The sequence below is a fragment of the Mixophyes fleayi genome, chromosome 7 (genome assembly GCF_038048845.1).
Source record: "Mixophyes fleayi isolate aMixFle1 chromosome 7, aMixFle1.hap1, whole genome shotgun sequence".
In the NCBI taxonomy this organism is placed as follows: Eukaryota; Metazoa; Chordata; class Amphibia; order Anura; family Limnodynastidae; genus Mixophyes; species Mixophyes fleayi.
The window spans coordinates 11661607-11680589 of NC_134408.1; the positions used below are offsets into that span (position 1 = coordinate 11661607).

Below are 18983 nucleotides of genomic sequence, written 5' to 3' on the forward strand. Positions count from 1 at the left end.
CAGCGCCCACTGACACAGGTTAAAAGCAAGGTAATATTAGGATCACAGGCTCAGGGTTCTGTAAAAGCCAAAAGTAGTACCAGGGAATCAGGTAACTGGAACATAAATTCAAGAATACAGGACCTACAAAGAAAAGTAGTGATCTGGAAGTTGGTTTGAGGGAGAGGCCAATATTAAATAGGCAGAAAGATCCACTGACTGGTGGAAGATTGGACTTTACTGATAAGCCACAGGTGTCTTGGATCACAGCTCTGGCTGGGTACAGTATAGGTTATACAAGGGCCTAACACTCATTGATCCTTAGCAAAACTTAGGGAAGGGGGACAGTCATCCACTCCAGCCTGGAACTGAAAGGCCAAAAGGAGCTTCACTGAGTATGTGCCACCCTCCATGCATACTGAGAAGCAGGGGCAACAGGCGTGGCTTGACCACTACTGACAGAGGATGGTGCATGCACTGTGAAGTCCCATTTTGGTTTTCAGTTTTGTATTGAAAGCCCAAATGTGGCTTCAATGCTGATGCACCTGCCCTTGGACATGCTCAGTAAAGCAGATGGACCAGTATCGCCAAGTCATCACCACTGGGCCTCATAGCAGCTGCTTTGACTATACTGCCAGTCTTTCCGACACTGTCTATAGGTTTGCATAAACTGCCTAATACATCACTGTCTGCCTTATCTGACTCTTTGTGAAAACTGGTAGAACATCAGAGTGCAAAAAACATAGTGTCACAGTGCTGGCAGCTGCAAGGAAAGAATCACTTGACTAGAGTATCTATCAGAGAGACTCCATGTCCAGCCAAGCCGCTTACTCTTGAGAGGACTGGTAAGGTGCAAACTGAAGTCAAATGATTGTTGAAAGTAGAAAAGCGATGGATAAAGTCAAAGTCAAGGAATTGGAGAAAGTAGAATAGTGAAGGATGAAGCCAAGTTCGAAGGATTGGAGAAGTAGAATCGTCATGTACAGTCAAGCAAAACAAGTCTTCTTAAAAGCACAAATAGAGTATTAGGGTTCCCGCTATGCAAAACACTGAGAGTTTTTGAAAATGAAAACAGTTCTTTATTGAAAGCAAGAATCACACAGGTAAATAACTTGATGCAGGCAATGGTAAATACAGATAGCACAAGTCCATAGACACTACAGATAACAGATGCAGAGTTCAATAAAAATCAATAATGCAATAGCAGAGGTAGTTGACACAATATGCAGCAAATATTGACAGTAGTAGTTGCAACAATAGGAAACAGATACTACACTGAATAAACAGCAGGAACTGAGGGCTGCATGAGTAGCAGCTACAGAAGACACTGAAAATAGGAAAATCATTAGACACGGTCAATAAATGACAGGATCTGAAGTCTTCCAAATGTGTTGCCTGCAGTAGAAGCTGGATGCTGCAATATGCTCAGGAGATAGCAGGAACTGTATGCTGCACTTGTAATAGCTACTGCAGATGCTGGATAATCCACAGGACTATAGCAGGAGACTGTACAGAAGGAGTACACAGGAGGATGGTCAGCAAGCCATGGAAACTAGGAGATAAAAATATTACCAAGGAACAAGCAGAAAGTCAACAAAGCCAAAGTCAGGGTCACAGTTAAAGGTATAAAACGATAAGCCAAGCAGGAGTCTGATATGGGCAGATCAATCAGGAGTACTGCGAATGACACCAGGAACAGCAAACAATTAATGAACTGGCACCAGTCTACTGGAAAATGCAGTATTGAAAGGCCAGTCAAAGATGTTCAAGATCAAAGACAAATGATGAGGGCTTAACCCCTTGCAAGCAGGATCTGATAGAGTCAAAGCAGCATCCAAAGAGAATATTTTACACCTTGCAAGAGGTACATTATAAAGACTACAGACAGGTGAGATCAATTCTTTTGATAGACTTGACATTTTCACTGAAAGGTTGATCGCAGAGTATAGAAAGTTGTGCAGTAATGCATGTGATGTGACTAGCTACTGCTGTTCTTAGCAGAGTGCTGATTACTGGAATTGAGAGAATGGGGTTTTAGCATCACAGCTCACTTTTCCATTGGCTTCCAGATGCTTTTTGCATTTTTAAAATTAGGTACTTGTGCAGGAGAAAATGGTAGGGTAATAATTGTACAGTAATAGATGATTATTATTATTATTATTAGTGTTTATTTATAGGGCGCCACTAGGTATCCGTAGCGCTGTACAGGGACAGACAGAAACGGTACAGGGTGAGACAGCACGGAACAGTTAACAAAAAGCACAGTAACTCAAAAGCTCAAAGTACAGCTAGATGAAAGGAGAGAGCCCCCAGGGGTAGAGAGAGGGGTAGAAGGGCCTCACGGAAGAGACAGGGAGCTGGAGAGCAGAGTTAAGGTGGTGGAGAACAAGAGGAGAGGAGGACCTGCTCGGAGGAGCGTACAATCTAAGGGGAAGGTAGGACGGACAGGAGGTAGGTAGGATGATGGAGCCAAAGCACTAAGCAGGTCTGAAGATGTTTCTGATGGGGTCAGGAACCAGCTCAGGTGCATGTGGCTTGACAAGAGCAGGTAGCTGGTACAAAGCTAGGTTAGCCAGAACAAGCACTCAGGAACAGTAGTCAGTAGGCACTGATGGTTAAATATTGAAAAATCCAATGGAGTCTGGCCATAGAGTTTGCAGACCATCACCAGGCAGTGGGTCACCATCAGAGAGTGAGTAATCCACCTTGATTTGTTCAGGCAGGGAAAGCAGGACAGCAGCATTCTCAAAATAAATCACTGGGGACCTAGCTATGGAAATTAAATGCATCTTCTGACATGGCAAGCTGGATGAATAGTCTTCAGAACCAATGGTTATAGATAGTCTTCAGGCCTGGTGGCTCTAACTGCAAAGCAACATATTCCGGGTACAGAAATGGAAGTTGCTTAATCAGTATATAGGTTCACAGCAGGTGCTTGAAAGGAAAGTGTTTTCCAGAAAGGAAACATACACAGAAAATATTTCTCACCACACTGCACTGTACCAGTAAAGAGCTGCTATACTATTTGCACATTAAACACAGAAGTCTCACTTACAACATTTTTAAATATATGATAAACCGCCTGCCACGTCAAGGCACTTCTGCTAATAGGGTGGCCTTAACTGTAATAAAAAGATAATATTTTCAGATTAAAAACTTTCCCCATGGGAACTCCTTCCCTTCATTTTAGTACAGACTATTAAAATTAGTGACTCACTTTAGTAAAAGGCTCGCCGCATTGAATTTTTTTTTTCACCGACAGTATCAGTTGCACTACGCAGGGCTATTAGGATAATTCCTCTGCTCTACTCATGAGGTGTTTCTGGATAGAGATTTCCAGACATATGAGTGCCTAATATCAATTTGTGGCACGGGTCGTAAAAGTCAAAGCCTTTGAAATCACAGTTGCCAATTTAGGATTTATGTAGCCACAATTCTGTGTTGTTACTTGTAGACGTCCTGTAAATACCAAGTGATCAGTACTATATGGACAATGGCTTTTTTAAATATATGTTTAAACAGATCACATTGTTATTTATCAGTGTCACAGCATTGGTATGTTTCTTGATGGAATGTTACATATTAGAACAGGATAGTTGAAAGGCTAACTATTGAAACAACTGGCTTCATTGCTGAGCATTGATAGGGAAGACAAGAACCAGATGTGCAGGGAGGAGTTTAAACTTCAGAGCACATGGATTATATGTGTGTGTGTGTGTGTAGTGTGTGTATATTTATATGTGTATGAATGCATGTGTATATCTGCATACAAATGTGTCTATGTGTCTATCTATGCATGTTTGTATGTCTCCATATTAGTAAATGTATGTAGATTACAGGCTACTTATCAGACATTGTTATTATTATCTTTTCTTTACAAAAATTCACAAATGGTCCACAGCACTGTACATGACATTTACAGTTGTGTAAAATACACATACAGCAACTATCCATAACACATTTTTGCACAAACATTATAAAAAAAAGACCAGACATCTACTAATTAACAAATTACACAGTTAACTTGGTAATGTAGTTCAAGTTATTTACAGGACAGTGAGTAAGAGGGATAGTAATGTCCAATGTAAAGTAGGGTTGGGCTCAAGAAATCAGGACTAAGGAAGCAGCCTAGAGTTACAGAGGGTGATGTAATGGTAGAAGGAGAACATGAGAAAAGAGACCCATGCTCATGAGACCATACATCCTTAATGGAAGGGGGAGACACAGACAGGATGGCACCTTGTGTGGAGCGGAGGCGATAGTTGAGGCAAAAGGTTAGGAAGAGGGCTGATGGGCTTGAATAAAGATATAAATTTTAAGAGCATGCTTGAAGCATTTGATAGATGAGGCTAATCTGAGGGCATGGGAGATCATTCCACAGAAGAGGAGCAGCCTGGGAACATCCTGGAGGCAGAAGTGGAAAGAGATAATCAGTGTGGTAGAGAGGAGGTGATCACTGGCAGATCTGAGGGAATGGGAAGGAGTGTGGGTAGAGATGATATTGTAGGAGAAAGAGGGGGGAGGCAAAATGGTTGAGGGTTATGTAGGTGAGCATGAGGATTTTAAATTGTATTCTCTAGGCCATGGGAAGCCAGTATAGCAACAGGCAGAGATAGAGCAGCAGGAGAGAAAAATAATGCAGGCAGCAGCATTGAGGATAGACTGAATACGGGCAAGGACTTGGCTAGGCCAAAGAGGGGGATGTTCCAGTAATTAAGGCAGGAGATTATAACAGAGTGAATAAGAGATTTAGTAGCTTCTATTGTGAGAATGGCCCAATTTTGGATTTATTTTATATGTGAAAGCGGCAGGTCTTGGATAGGAACTGAATGTGAGATTTGAAGGAGAGGCAGGGGTCATGGATGATGCTTAGTCAGCTGACTTGAGGGCCAGAGTAGAGGTTAGTGTTCTCAACAGAAAGAGGAGAGAGGTGAGGGAGACATGGAAGGGGGAAAGACAGTGATTTCAGTCTTTGAAATATTAAGTTTACATAAATGCTGGGATATCCAAGATGAGATTGTCAAGAGACAGCAGGAGACGTGAGAGAGGAGGGAAGCGGAGAGGTCAGGGGAGGAAAGATAGATTTGTGCTTCATCAGCAGATAGGTGGTACTGGAGGCCAAAGGAGCTGATGAGATCACCAAGAGAGAAGGTGTAGAGGAAAAAGGGCAGGGGGTGAAGAACAGGAACTTGGGGAACTCCGATAATTAAGGGAAGTGGGAGGGAGTTGGAGTTGGGTCTGGAGACTGAAAAGGAGCAGTTGTAGAGTTAAGAGAAAAGCCAGGATATGACAGTGTTATGTAAGCCTATGGATTAGAGAGCTTGCAAAAGGACTTGTGGTCAATGGTATCAAAGGCAGCAGAAAGATCAAGAAGAATGAGAAGTGAGAAGTGAGAAGGGCGATTTATTACTTGTAAAAATAGTTCACTCCCTATGCTAATGTTGTACTCTTTTGGCTCACTTGCTACCTTTTAAGCATTGGTAGAACTATGAAGGATGGGGTATCGGCCACTACAGGGCCAAGTCTGAAGGCCCCTCTCCCCTTGATACACATGCTCTCAAAAAGAGCAGAGTGGAGGCTATGTTCTACACCAGGCCACGCATGCTTTGAAGAGGATTTTGAGAGCAGAGTGGGGGACTTGGAGGCTAGTGTGTTATCACCAGACCACTGCCAAACTTTACTGTGAGGATACCGGGTTTAATGTAACCTTCTGCGCTGCACAACTGGCCTACCCGGTACCTACCCAAGGTTCAAAATCACCCAGGCAAATATTCGAAATAAAATAAATACATTTATTTAACATAATGGTAGAACCAAACAGCAATAAACATATTTAAATAATGACTTGAAACACTACAGTCTGACACAGACTACATACAGGACATAATGAAAACACCTCACCAGTATCCTTGTCACTCTCAGGAACTACTGTCTATCCATTCAAGCTTCTCCCCCTCTCTCCTTTAAGGCTACCAGCAAAGGTAGTGGCCCTAAGTCACTGTCGCTCCACTTTTGGCGGACACAAAGCTCCCCAAGACCTGGAGAGGTAGATCAGGGCAACGGCAGTACTCCAGGGACCGATTGTCCCTTTCCTGTCAGGGGCAGAGATCTATATCTCAATGTCAGCTATCATTGGGTAGAGAATACCAACTTGCTGTTCTCTGGAGCTGGTTTTTGGAGGCAACAAATACCTCCATAGGAGTTTAAGGTTAAGGACCTGCCTGATTGGTTCTTTTCAGTGTTTACCTTTTCACAGGTAAACATACAGACAAAGGGATAGCAGATGACCCACTCTTGATATGATTAGGGACATGTATTGTTCTGTGGCTATACGGCAGAATTACATTTAAATACACAATGCAGTTCTCTGTAATTAATCATCAAGATCTCTCTGTGGACCTTTCCCTATGCTAGCACACACAAACACAGGTTAGCAAAGATAATAGACCCAACTGGTGTGATGTATATTCATGCAAGACTGGTGGACAATAATCCTTTTGCCTAAGCTAAGACAATGGACTAGTTTGCAAGATAAGAAAACAAAGCTGGCAGACATTTTAACTACATACAAAACAGAATATATACAAGTATAAATATGACTGGGAAATATGGGGAACCAGAGGGCTAGAAAAAGTATATGTTTTTATAGTCCGCAGTTTATGAGAAATGAGGTGCAGACTGGTTGAGATGGATTAATACCTCGTGTCACCACATTTACTATGAGGCCTGGCGATGCCTGTTCCACCCCTGATTTCAAGCAGAGTAATATATTTTATTTTTCACTGTCTGCAGGTGCAGCTCTGGAGCTGATTGTTCCGCCAACTCAAAAAGCCATGATGGGGGCAGATGTGCAGATTCCCTGCTCATTCAAAGTGAACAACTCTCCTGTCAACCATAAAGATCTTAAAATAGTCTGGCTCTTTCAAGGAAAGGAAATCTTAAGTGTTGAAGACAAAGAGGTGATAACAACAGACCCTCGGGTGTCTTACATAGACAGAGCAATAGATGGGATCGCTGATCTGACTATATCTAACATAACTCTGTCTGATGGAGGGATGTACACCTGTTCTGTGCTCTACAGCTCAGACAGGAAGGAGAAGGAGATAAGACTCGATATTCAAGGTAAGGAATTTAACATATTTTAATAGCACATATAGTAAATGAGAGTCTAATACATCCTCGGACGCAAGTCCATTTGCGTGGCATATTTTGGCATATTTTGCATTAAACAGCTCTGTCCAGAGCAGGTGTAAGTGCTGACTGATAGTGATGACTACACATATATATGCCAGAACTTGTGTTTGCAAGTAAGAGAAACTATAAAAATGCATTTTATGTACAGTATGCCTTAAGAACATACTGATTTGCGTATGTAATCTAAAAAAAAAAATTAAACATATTTTTATTAATTACTATAGTACTAAGAGTTGTAAATTTATTTTATTTTAATTTTTTTTGATGCGCTCTGATAAGACTTTAAATTGCACATAATATGCATGTGCGTATGCTGTGTTCTGTCTGTCTACGTACAGCAAGTAACGTTTAGGCATTGCGTACTTGTATCTAGATTCAAATGGAATCATATCTTGAGATCCGCTAGGTTTTGAAGGGCGTCTGTGCTGTTGTAAAAACACTTGATTAGAGTTTGCAAGCAGGTATATTAGATCCAGGTTTCTAACCTACATATTTTAAAATCACAGGGAGAGTGTTTATATTTGGTGAATGCTTCCCAGAGAGATGTTCAGCTTTAAGGGAAAGCTGGTAAGGGTCCCTGTGGTGTTAATGGAGAGAGAAGGTGGGCTCCATTTACAACGACCAGTCCGGGTCTTCTGTTCTGCTGTCAGACTGATTTAATGCTGGCACCTGTGAGCTGTGTTTAAAAGGCTGCTAGTCAGTGGATTCAGTCTCTCACTACCTGCGGAAAAGGAATACTGAGTCTCTGTGAGAGGAAGCCTGATCTTTGCTGCAGAAAACTGTGCTGGAGCTTCTTACGTTTTCTAGTCAGTGACTTGTATTTAGTTAGTGCCGGACATACAAGGTGTTTATTTTAAAGTTTATTTTATTTCTTGCTTAATGAAACTGGTTAAGGCCAGTTGTACCCAAACCCTTGGTCTTATGTGATATCTTGGCTGCTACACACTACCATCTACTCCAGGAGATGACACCTGTTTCCCTACCCCGTTCACAACGCGTACAAGTTATGTGCGACAAAAAGCACACCAATGTGAAAGGTAATGATATCTGGTCAGAATGAAAAGAAATGCCCAAACATATTGACACCTCTACCGTGTTTCTGTAGGATACACCTCGTCTCAGTAGAATGGTGGAGGATTACTTTAATGATAAAGTAGAACTTAGCATCTCAGTCAGTCCCTTTGAATTCTGGGAGGTAAAATATTTGGAGCCCCATCCTACAAACTAGCTACGGCGTACTTAAGCTGCCCACCCTCCAGTGTGTACTCGGAAAGAGTGCTTAGCGCAGCCAGGAACATTGTGAGTGATCGTCAGAGGAGTCTACTTCCCAAAGATTTATAAAAACTGGTGTTCAACAAAATGAATTACAAATTGTATGAATAATGCCGTTCTTATCCTCAAACAGAATCTGGAGATTCCAATGGGGATGAATTAATATTGTGTAATGATCATCATGACATCAGTGATGGGGATGATGATGAGGGTGAGGACATTGTCAACATAGAGAAATATGACCACTGTTAGCCAAATGCCCATTTATAATTTGTTAAAATCCCTATCTATCTTTTCTTTCCAGCTTCTCAACCAACAACCAAAATGTTCTCTTCTGTGGGGGCCCAAAGAAATCAAGCATTTCAACCACAAAAATGGCAGTCCCTGTCGCTGAAGTGCTTGGTTTGTTAAAATATGAGCATATCCTTTTTAACATGTAGGTGGTTGGGTTGGCCCAAGAACAACTCCATCTTGCCCTATTTTACATTATGGCCTTGGTCTATCATCATCTGTTAACTGTCTATTGATACCACTAAAGCAAAAACGATTCTTTTTTCTCAGGCGCAGAGAGGACAATATATTAGTTCACCATTTACCCGTCAGATTCTTAGAATCATCAACAATTATTAATCATTTTTCAACATTTCCCAACATACAAATAAAGTAGAAATGGTTGCTGACAAAATAGGAGATTGACAGTTAGTCTACTCCCACAGAATTTTTTTTTTAAATTAATTACACTTGTATAATGCTCTAAATCTGCTGTAAATGAATTTGAAATACAGAGGGCAGAAAAAATGGAAGCCACAGAAATGTTATCTAAAAATGTATTCCATTCATTAATAACACATATAAAACAATATACAAATTTAATAATATCTAAAAACCGATATATGTCAGTGAATTCATGCTACCACCTAATAATTTAAAGAGATATCTACAACTCAGATAGTCATCAACAGGAGCGTCCTCCTGTATAGGTAAAATACATCAATAATAAAAAGTATAATATTTTGTCATAATATTTAACTTGCTTAGAGATAAAATAAATATTGTGGCATCAATCTCACAAGCAGATCTGGTTATTTACTAGCTTAATTCGGAAAGTGCAATTCTGTTCTCCAGATAACAGATGTTAGATCCACCTTATAAACATTGGCATACAAAATACGCAATAATCATAGTTCACAGTAAATAACTGTTTGTTATCCGAGCAACCAGACAAGTCTTTGTTTATCATGTGATCACTTGAATCCTGGAACACTAGTAAACAGTCACACGCTCCATGGTCAGATATATAAACTGTACATATTATCCGTGTCTCTGTATCACTGTAATAATCATGCTATTTGCATATTTACCCAGGAGCTGGGACAACAGTCAATGACATAATCACATCATCAATCACATAATTACCATGCCTCCGTTCTCACTGTCCATCTAATGACCTCTTATTCTTACTACCAGTGTCAAACTGTCATTTGCAGCATTCAGTGACTGCATGTTGGATACTCTGTGCCACTAGGGATTGTATCTTTTATTAAACTGCCATGTATTTTTGCCGCTCCTCTGTCACTAATTTTAGCCAGCCAGCTCGCTGCACACTTTGGCCAAAATTGGTGAAAATTTGGACAGTTGTAAAGAGATCATTAGAAAATAGACTGTAAAGGACTGTAAATTAATGTTAATGCTATAAATATTAATATATGAGCAAAACCAGCACAAAATCACATAATTTTACCTATTTTCACAAATTTTAATTAAATCCAAAACCAAAAACTTTCAGGATTTTTGGCCAAAACTAGTAACAAAACCAAAACACGAAGGTGTTTTAGAACCAAAACTACATCTAATACCAAAATACAGGGGTCAGCTCACATCTCTTTTAAACAGTGTGGATTGCATCCCAACAAGCAAAACAATGCAAAGCAAATCTGACTTATGATAGTAATACAAAGCTTCCCAATGCCAAGCTGAAATAATATATTTAGTTAGAGTTGTTGGAGAGCACTTACAAGTCAATAAATTAAAGTCATTTGAAGGTGGAAAACTTCTTAACACATTTCCACACCAAAGGAGTCCAAAGCAAGACTTAAAGGTGACCCATTTGCTGCCTATATAGTTAATTCATTTTACCCACCTACTGTTGCCCCCACCATATTAATATTGCCATACAGGCACTACCGACTCCCATATTCTCCATGCACCTTGCACTGCGTAGACCGGCACAGCGAAGTGCACTCAGTTGTCCTGTCCCTCTATACATGAATGTAGTATAGTCCATGGAGGACAGTGCAAGATGTGAGGGGTGGTCTGGAAAATTGAACTTCAAACTGCACCAAGCTGCTCCTTTTTTTCCACTTGAGCTTATTATCAACTATACACAGTATTTGTAATGAGATTTGAAATAAGTTATCTTAGCTAATTAACAAATGCATTTCTTATTGTCATGTGTTTCAGGTCCTCCACAGATCACCATCACAGATAAAACAGTTATTATTAATAAGGAGAGTGTTCTTCATAGCTCCATCACTGGATTCTACCCAGAGGACATTGACATCAAGTGGCTCAGGGATGGAGAGTTACTGGATAGGATCACAGTGGACACATTTCTGAGACACCAGGATGGGACATTCAGTGTGAACAGTTCAGTAATGATAACACCCACTGAGGAGGACAGAGAGCGGAACTTCTCATGTACGGTCCAACATCAGTCTCTAAATGGACCTCTCCAGGAAGACTTCCAGCTGGTGTATGGAGGTAACCAAAGCCTACTTTGGATTCTATTTATAGAGGAAATGTACAACAATTATTATTATTACAACACTGCAGACCTTTTGTGTTGCCTTATATATAAAAGATAATAATAATAATAATAGTCTGTCTTAAGCTTTTCATTCTATTTGCTGTTTACTGCACTCAAAACTGTCTACCCCTTTTTACTTCCTCATAAAGGAATCATAAGGCTTTTCTAAGTAATTGAACATTGTAAAAATAGGTAATTGTTTTCAGTTCAGAGCACTGCCCTTTAATCTGGTTATCATGGCAACCTTCTTAAGCAAATAAGGGGTGGTACCATAACAAGACGACCTTCTTGTAAAGATGGATCTGCATCCCTTCTCCTGACCTATTTTTGGATAGCAGTGGAAATTCTGGAAACTTATGGCTGGGGGATAAACTAACAAAAGTCCAACATTGTCCCAGCTCAACGCATGATATTTCTGGGTCTCAATGTTGACACCGGATATCAAAGAGTCTTTTTACTAGGGAAGACCCTAGTCATTCAAAAATAGGTAAAAGCTCTGTTAACGGTCAAGCAGGTATCAGTTTCTTGTTGCATTAGGCTTATGGGGGAAATTTTTTGAAACAGTGTGACTCGCTTTCACTCTCTGACTTTTCAGAGTTAAATTCTGGCCAGGTCATCAAAGTCCAACCCTCAATTGTCAAAACAATTCTTCAGACTGTTGCCCCAGACCCTACTTTGATGGCTGAAGAAACAAAATCTCAATAAGGGTAATATCTTCTCCATCTGGGACTGACCATAATGACCACATATGCCAGCCTACTGGGGTGGGGAGCTGTGACTCCAAACCTCTGACTACAGGGACTCTGGACCCAAAAGGAGGCAAAGCTCCCCATATATGTTCTCAACCTCAGGGCAGTGTTAAACGCTCTGTTACAAGCTCACTCCCTCCTGAGGGGCAAAGCTATTCGCATCCAGTACTGTGATGCACATAAATCATCAGAGGGGAACCAAAATCTCCCAAGCAATGAAAGAAATTATACGCTGGGCTGAAAAGTATATCCAAGCAATCAAAGCAGTATTCATCCTGGGGGTGGATAATTGGGAAGCCAACCTCCTGAGCAAGTTTGCCATTCATCCCCGAAAATGGTCTCCCCACAAGGTCTTCAACAGATGGTAGAAATGTGAGGTTAGTCTGAGGTGTGTATGATTGCCTTCACTAAATCACAAGGTGGACCAATACTGTTCAATAGCTAGGGATCAAAAAGCATTCTTAGTAAACGCCATGATGGTCCAATGAAAATATCTGTTCATATATCTTTTCGGGAGAGAGAAGGTGCCCAGATAATCCTTGTAGCACTAGACTTGTCAAGAAAATCATGGTAAGCTGACATTTTAATCATGACAGCAGATCCACCAGGGAAAATTCCTGAAAGAAAAGACCTTCTAAGTCAGGGTCCCTTTTACCACCAAGATTTGGTTTGGCTGGCTTTAACTGTGTGACTGTTGAGGCCACGATCACGATCCTCAGAGCTAAGGGTCTATCTGAGAAGGTGATTCAGACCATGATCAAGGTCAGTATCCAGTGTCCACAAAAAGTTAACACAGATTGTAGTAAACTTGTATAGTTGTAGTGAATGAAAAGGAGTACACACTAATTCTTTTAACTTTGTACAGTTCGTACTTCTTACTAGATAACCTGAATTGGGATTAGCTGCTCTTAAAGTCCAGGTTTCTGCCCTTTCTGTCTTTTTTCTAAAGTTAGCTATTATTCCTGAGATTCAGACTTTTCTACATGTTCAACCACCCAATGGTGCAGTAGCTCTATGGGACCACAATTTAAGCCTTTAGAATCCATTGATTGCAAATTCCTTGCTTGGAAAGAGTAAATCTTAATGGCCATTACTTTGACAAGAATGGTGTCTGAATTGGTTGCCTTTGTTGCAGATCACCATTCCTGGTCTTTCACAATGATTAAGCTGTCTTGCGCCCCAAATCTTCATTCCAGCCTAAGATGTTGTCAACATTTAATCTGAATCAAGATAATGTTATAACTGCCTAGAACAGGATGTTGGTCTTGGAAGGTGATGTCTCTAACTATCTGTTTAATATGGTCAAAGCCTTGAGGATTTATGTTGAAAGACCGTCATCTTTGAGTAAGAGCAATATTCTTCCGGTTCTTTTTGATGTTCAAAGGGGAGTCTTACAAGCTACAAAACAAACCATTGCCAGTTGGATTAAGGCTACGATTGGACAGGCTTTTGTTTTGACAGGGAGACCAGTTCTTGAGAACATCACAGCCTAATCTATTACATCTGTGAGTGCATCCTCGGCTGTGTGGCTTCATTGAGCATTTAGGTCTGGAAACAACCTGGTCCTCCGTCCATACTTTTTCAAAATTCTACTGTTTCCATCTTTTTGTGTCCAAAGAAGCTGGCTTTGGACGTACTATGCATATCTGTGTCTGAGCATACCGTCCCCCTAAGAACAGCTTTGAAATGTCCCCAAAGTTTGCAATGTCCTCAATGTACTTATACATTATATCTATTTTTACGATTAAATTTGGGGGATGCTACATTCCCACCACTTTTTTACACATTGTGGTAATGTTAAGTGTGTTTGGTTTAGAAAGATTCTTCTTGTTTGTTTGGTTCTGGTTTGGCTACGAAGTGGAGGTAACAATTTAGTCATGAAGGGATTAACTTATTTAACTACATGTGTAGATGTGCAATAGTTTCATCAGCAACACTAATCTGTACAAATATACACTGCAAAGTATTACATTGACTTATTTGTCACTTGCAGCTGCTCCGTCCATCGCCATCACTTTCCCAATATTTAAGATGAATGTGGAGGAGACGTTGGTTTGTCGTGCATCTGGGTTTCACCCAGAATCCATTGCTGTGAATTGGCTCCTGAACAGGACATTGGTGGAGAATACTAAGATCCGGAATATTACCAGTTCATCCGTGGAGTCGGTCTACCAATTCCTGCCGACAGAAGAGAACTGGGGCATGGAGATCTCCTGTGTGGTGGAACATGACTCCCTGATCCATCCTCATGTTGAGAGACTGCTGGGAGTATGGAAAGGTGAGCAAATGTCTGTTATATCTGTGCATGCAATACAAGTCTTATCAATGTAGCTCCAAAACAATATTTTAAATAAACAATGTTCTATATATATATTCTAATTCATTTCTGAAAATTTAGTTTAGGGAACAGATTCACATTAAAGACCCATAAGACATAATGGGACAAGTTTGCATCTATACACGTAAAAGTCCAAAGAGCAACCAGCAAATATTTACATTTGATTATATACAATTGTGACAGTTATCAACCTCCCATAGGAGCCTGGAGGATACATACCAGACACAACTCAGAAGCCCAGTAGACATTGTCCAATATTTTTTTTTTATCTTCTATTTTCAAATATTGGATGTACTATACTAAAGAAACAATTGGGTGTCCAACTGATATAAATCTTGGAACTGACATGTTGAACCCTAAACTTTTCAACCTGCAGATACACTGTAAGTGACATTTGAATTAATTTAGGAATTTAAAGTAAAAATATTGGACCTTGTTCTTTGAATATTTTTTGTTTCCCATCTTTTGATCTTTGTACATAAATATCTGTTTTAAAGGACCAATAATGATCACTCCTTTATTTTGTTTATTTTTCTAAAAATACAAAAAGCTACATTAAACTTTTGGCTACTAACAATACATTGTTTCAAATAGGGAGTATACACTGTATACACATAGAAAAAAAATAATTCTACTATATCCAATCAGTAGCAGGTTACTATGCACACATATAGGGGAGTGATGTTCGCCATATAGTTTCCAGCATACTGGAAAGGGATCCAGTCAGGAGGTATATCACTCAGTCCTACCGCATATCTAGAATGATTCTACCCGTCCCATACTTGGTCAAATTTTAAAACGCAATCAATTTCTACTGGTATACATAAACATCTCATAAACTTCTCACGTTCCACCATGTCATCAATTAACATGATCTAAGCTTCTAATTCAGGAGGACTGTTCGCTACCCAAGTATTAGCTATACACACTTTAACCCGCATTAATAGATTTATTAAATATTGCCTAATTGTTCTATTTACAACATCCTTCACATACAAACCAAAAAGAGAAAGACCTGGAACTAAAAGAGGAATATAAATGCTCCAGCAATACACTTTATAACCTTTTGGCAGAACTTTTCTACGATAAGACACAGAATGAGCCTGGCATACACTGACATTTAGGACAAAATGGACTTATCTTTCCCCCAATCTTGGCCATCCTTGTAGGAGTAAGGTATACTCAATGTGTACTTAATGCGTAATGTAAAATTGGATTTGTTGACATATAGTAGATAACGTGAACACAAAATCTGCACACTATGATTCCTTGTCCTTCAGATTTCTCAACTTCATAATCAAAAATACAAGAACGAGCTTTGTTGGACCCAAGGAATGCAGAGTTGTCTTACCAGGGACTTTGTTTAAAAATAGCAATTAAGATTGAAACCCAACAGCCAAAGCTGTTGGAGCTGTAAATAGCTGAGGAGCATCGCTTTAGGGACGTCAAACTCCACCCTGTGTTCCTCAAATGATTTAATAATATTAGCAGAGTATAGTTTCCCTAACACATTCACACCATGGGGCAGCCAATCAGACTTACCTCCCATTGATGCAAATTCCAGAAGTGCAACAGAACACCATATGGGGTTGTCATTCCAACACCTCCAAGATGTTTTTATTTTGTTCAACTAGAGGTGCATTGTGACCTGATCTCCACCTAGTAGGACCTGTATTGAAGAGAGACCAAACGCCCGTTGTCTAATCTAAATGTAGCGAAGCTCTTGACTCTCATCATTCACCCATTCCCTCCGATGTGCCCATCGAGTCGCATAATAATATAGCATAAATTTAGGGAGTGCTAACACACCCAAGTGCTTACTTCTGGCAAAAATATTTAGTTTAAGCCTAGGCCTCTTATCCGCCCAGACCAGACCAGACCAGACCAGAAATGCAATGATCAATTTTGCAGAAAACTTGCAGCTAATTATTAACTGGGGACTGTTGCAATAGATAAAGAAATTTAGGTTCTACTATAATTTTAAATTGATTTATTCTACTTGACATTGATAAAAACAGCCTTTTCCAAACATGAGACTTATCCTTAAGATTTTCAATTTACAGCCGAACGTTAAGTAGCATACACTGTGACATATCATTTGTAACCCATATATCCTAATACTTGAACATAGATGTTCTTGGACTGGTAACTGTCTAAAGGTTTGTCCTATCCCAAATTTCTTCAAGGAAAGAATATTGGACTTGTTCCACTTTATGTTAAGCACTAAGATGGCACAAAATGCATCAACCACCTCGAGCAAAAAAATCCATGGATTCACCAGTCAGATAGGAACAACAACATATCATCTGCATACAGTGCTATCATCTCCATTGCTTGCCCTACCTCAAGACCATGGATGCCCGGGTGATTTCTAATTATGCAGGACATCGGTTTGATGGCTATTGCAAACAAAAGAGGTGAGGGTGGGGGGGGGGGGGGGGGTGGGGGTGGCACCTAGACCAAAGCATAAGCATTAATAAGATAAATAACCATTTATAAAACCTCAGGCTAACGGACTAGAATACAGCACCTTAACCCAACTATAAATCATGTACTGAGTCTATTCCTCAAACTGAATGACCAATCCAGAAAAAAATGACAAACATTAAAAATTCCATACCCATTAAAAGTATTATTATAATACCTTGTCTGAAAAGTGCAATATAGAAGCATCAAAAACATATGGGCTGAACGAGGGTAATGTAATCCTATATTGATCAATTCCATTCTGATTACATAATGGGGATCTCATAGGATTGGGCCAAATATGTATTAAATTAGAATATTTATTCAAATGTTTGTTTATTGATAGGAACTTGTTTACTGAAATGAATTGAGGAGTAAACCAATCTTCAGGTTTAATGGGTGGCGACAGAATCTCAATATTATATCAAATTTAATGCACAGGACACTAAGGGATTCTTATATGGTGTTCACAAGTATCTCTGGTTGCCAACCAAAATCGGAGAACAGTACATAGCGCCCCTTAGGATCTGTTTAACTTTCAAAAGCTGAAATGCCCCTAGAGTTTGTAATATGTGAAATATTAAAATGTGTTTACCCCTTCCTAGATGTGTCTCATACAGAATATATCACAATTATATTTCTTTAGGACCATATCATTAAATCTCTTAACATTCCAGTTAAAAAATTAACATCATTTTTAAAACTATTATTACCACTCATAATTTATTACATAATGTGGTGCATCTGAATATCCATCCCAACCACAGCATAGGCATAGTTCCAGCCCCTCCCCCCCCCAAAAAAAAAACAACCAAATAAAACAAACAAACCTCCCCCTTTACATTTCAATAATATAAAATATAATTCCCCCACTGCTCCCTCCTTAACATTCTATATTCAGAACTCTTGTTATCTACACACACTGGACAAAACACAGAAAGAATAATGGGGAATTTATATAAAATGATGGATAATTAGCAGTATGGGGTCAGGGTAAAAAAGTCTACATAATCCACTGACTACAATAAACCATGTGCAATAAATGTCAGTGTGTATATATCCTATGTTAGTCCATGTGGCTAAAATATATAGGATATTATACATGCAATTTACACTGTACTGTAAATTGTATGGATTTTAGAAATCACCAAGCAGTTCTGTGACCATGTAACAGCACAAGGCTGTAGACCAGGGGTGTCCAACCTTTTAGCTTCCCTGGGCCACATTGGAAGACGACGAGTTGGTTTGGGCCGCACATAAAATACACTAACACTAACGATAGCTGATCATCCCAAAAAAACATAGAAAACATAGTTAACATATTAAACTTACTTGGAAATGAAGTTAGTAAGAGTCAGGAAACCTGTTGCAGAATCATGATTAGAGCAGTAGTCCCATTACCAGCTACAATTTAACTTACCTGCATCTGCCCCTTAGTGGGGTTCGGGGAATTAAATGCCAAAAACTTTTTTTTCCTCTCTTTCTGCACCCATGAATCATTTTTTTTATTGACCAGTTTGAAATGGTCACCGATATAGGTAGCATCAGGAGGACTAATAGAAATCTACAGAGATTTAAAGATAGGGTGGCGGGAAAAATGGCTCATGGAGCAGCCTCCGATGAGTGTAACAGTGGGTGATAATTTCACCCTACTCAGCACTGGTTTAAAATATTAAAAATACAATCATCTCTTAATATTTATATTAGATACATACAGAGAACACAGCTAGTTCATAATTCCATGGTGCAGAAAGTCCAAATTCAGAGTAACAACAATAAGATACTGGATAATCTTTCACTGCTGCTGATAGTTCGCGCGGGTGACTCCTCTGTGCTGCGCTACGCAATGGATGTCGGGTGTGATGACGTCACCCCCGACATTCACTGCGAGCGCCGCACGGAGGAGGAGACCAGGGAGGGAGCCGGAGCGCCAGCTGACGTGACCGCAAGGTAAGTATTTTTTATTTTTTTTTTCAGGATATTTTTTTCATTAACAGCGCTGCCCCCTTGCTACAACCGCTGGGCCACATTTACAGTCGCGCTGGGCCGCAGGTTGGACAACCCTGCTGTAGACTGAGGACCTTTATACAGGTCAGAGAATGTCAGAATTTATATAAGTTTTTACGTATCATGTGCATAATATGAAGATATTTCACAGGACAAGACAAAATAAGTGGTA

General features: G+C 39.8%; 2 protein-coding genes across 2 annotated transcripts in view; both read left to right on the forward strand.

Moving 5' to 3' along the window:
* LOC142098455 (uncharacterized) overlaps nucleotides 1–18983 on the forward strand; it is a 584882-nt gene that overhangs the window by 194925 nt on the left and 370974 nt on the right. The gene's annotated exons all lie outside the window — the stretch shown is intronic.
* Nucleotides 1–18983, forward strand: part of LOC142098005 (uncharacterized) — a 252476-nt gene that overhangs the window by 5987 nt on the left and 227506 nt on the right. Inside the window, exons 2-3 of the mRNA XM_075180399.1 lie at nucleotides 6772–7101; nucleotides 10906–11205. Of these exons, the coding sequence (XP_075036500.1) occupies nucleotides 6772–7101; nucleotides 10906–11205 (630 nt within the window). The remainder of the gene's footprint in view (nucleotides 1–6771; nucleotides 7102–10905; nucleotides 11206–18983) is intronic.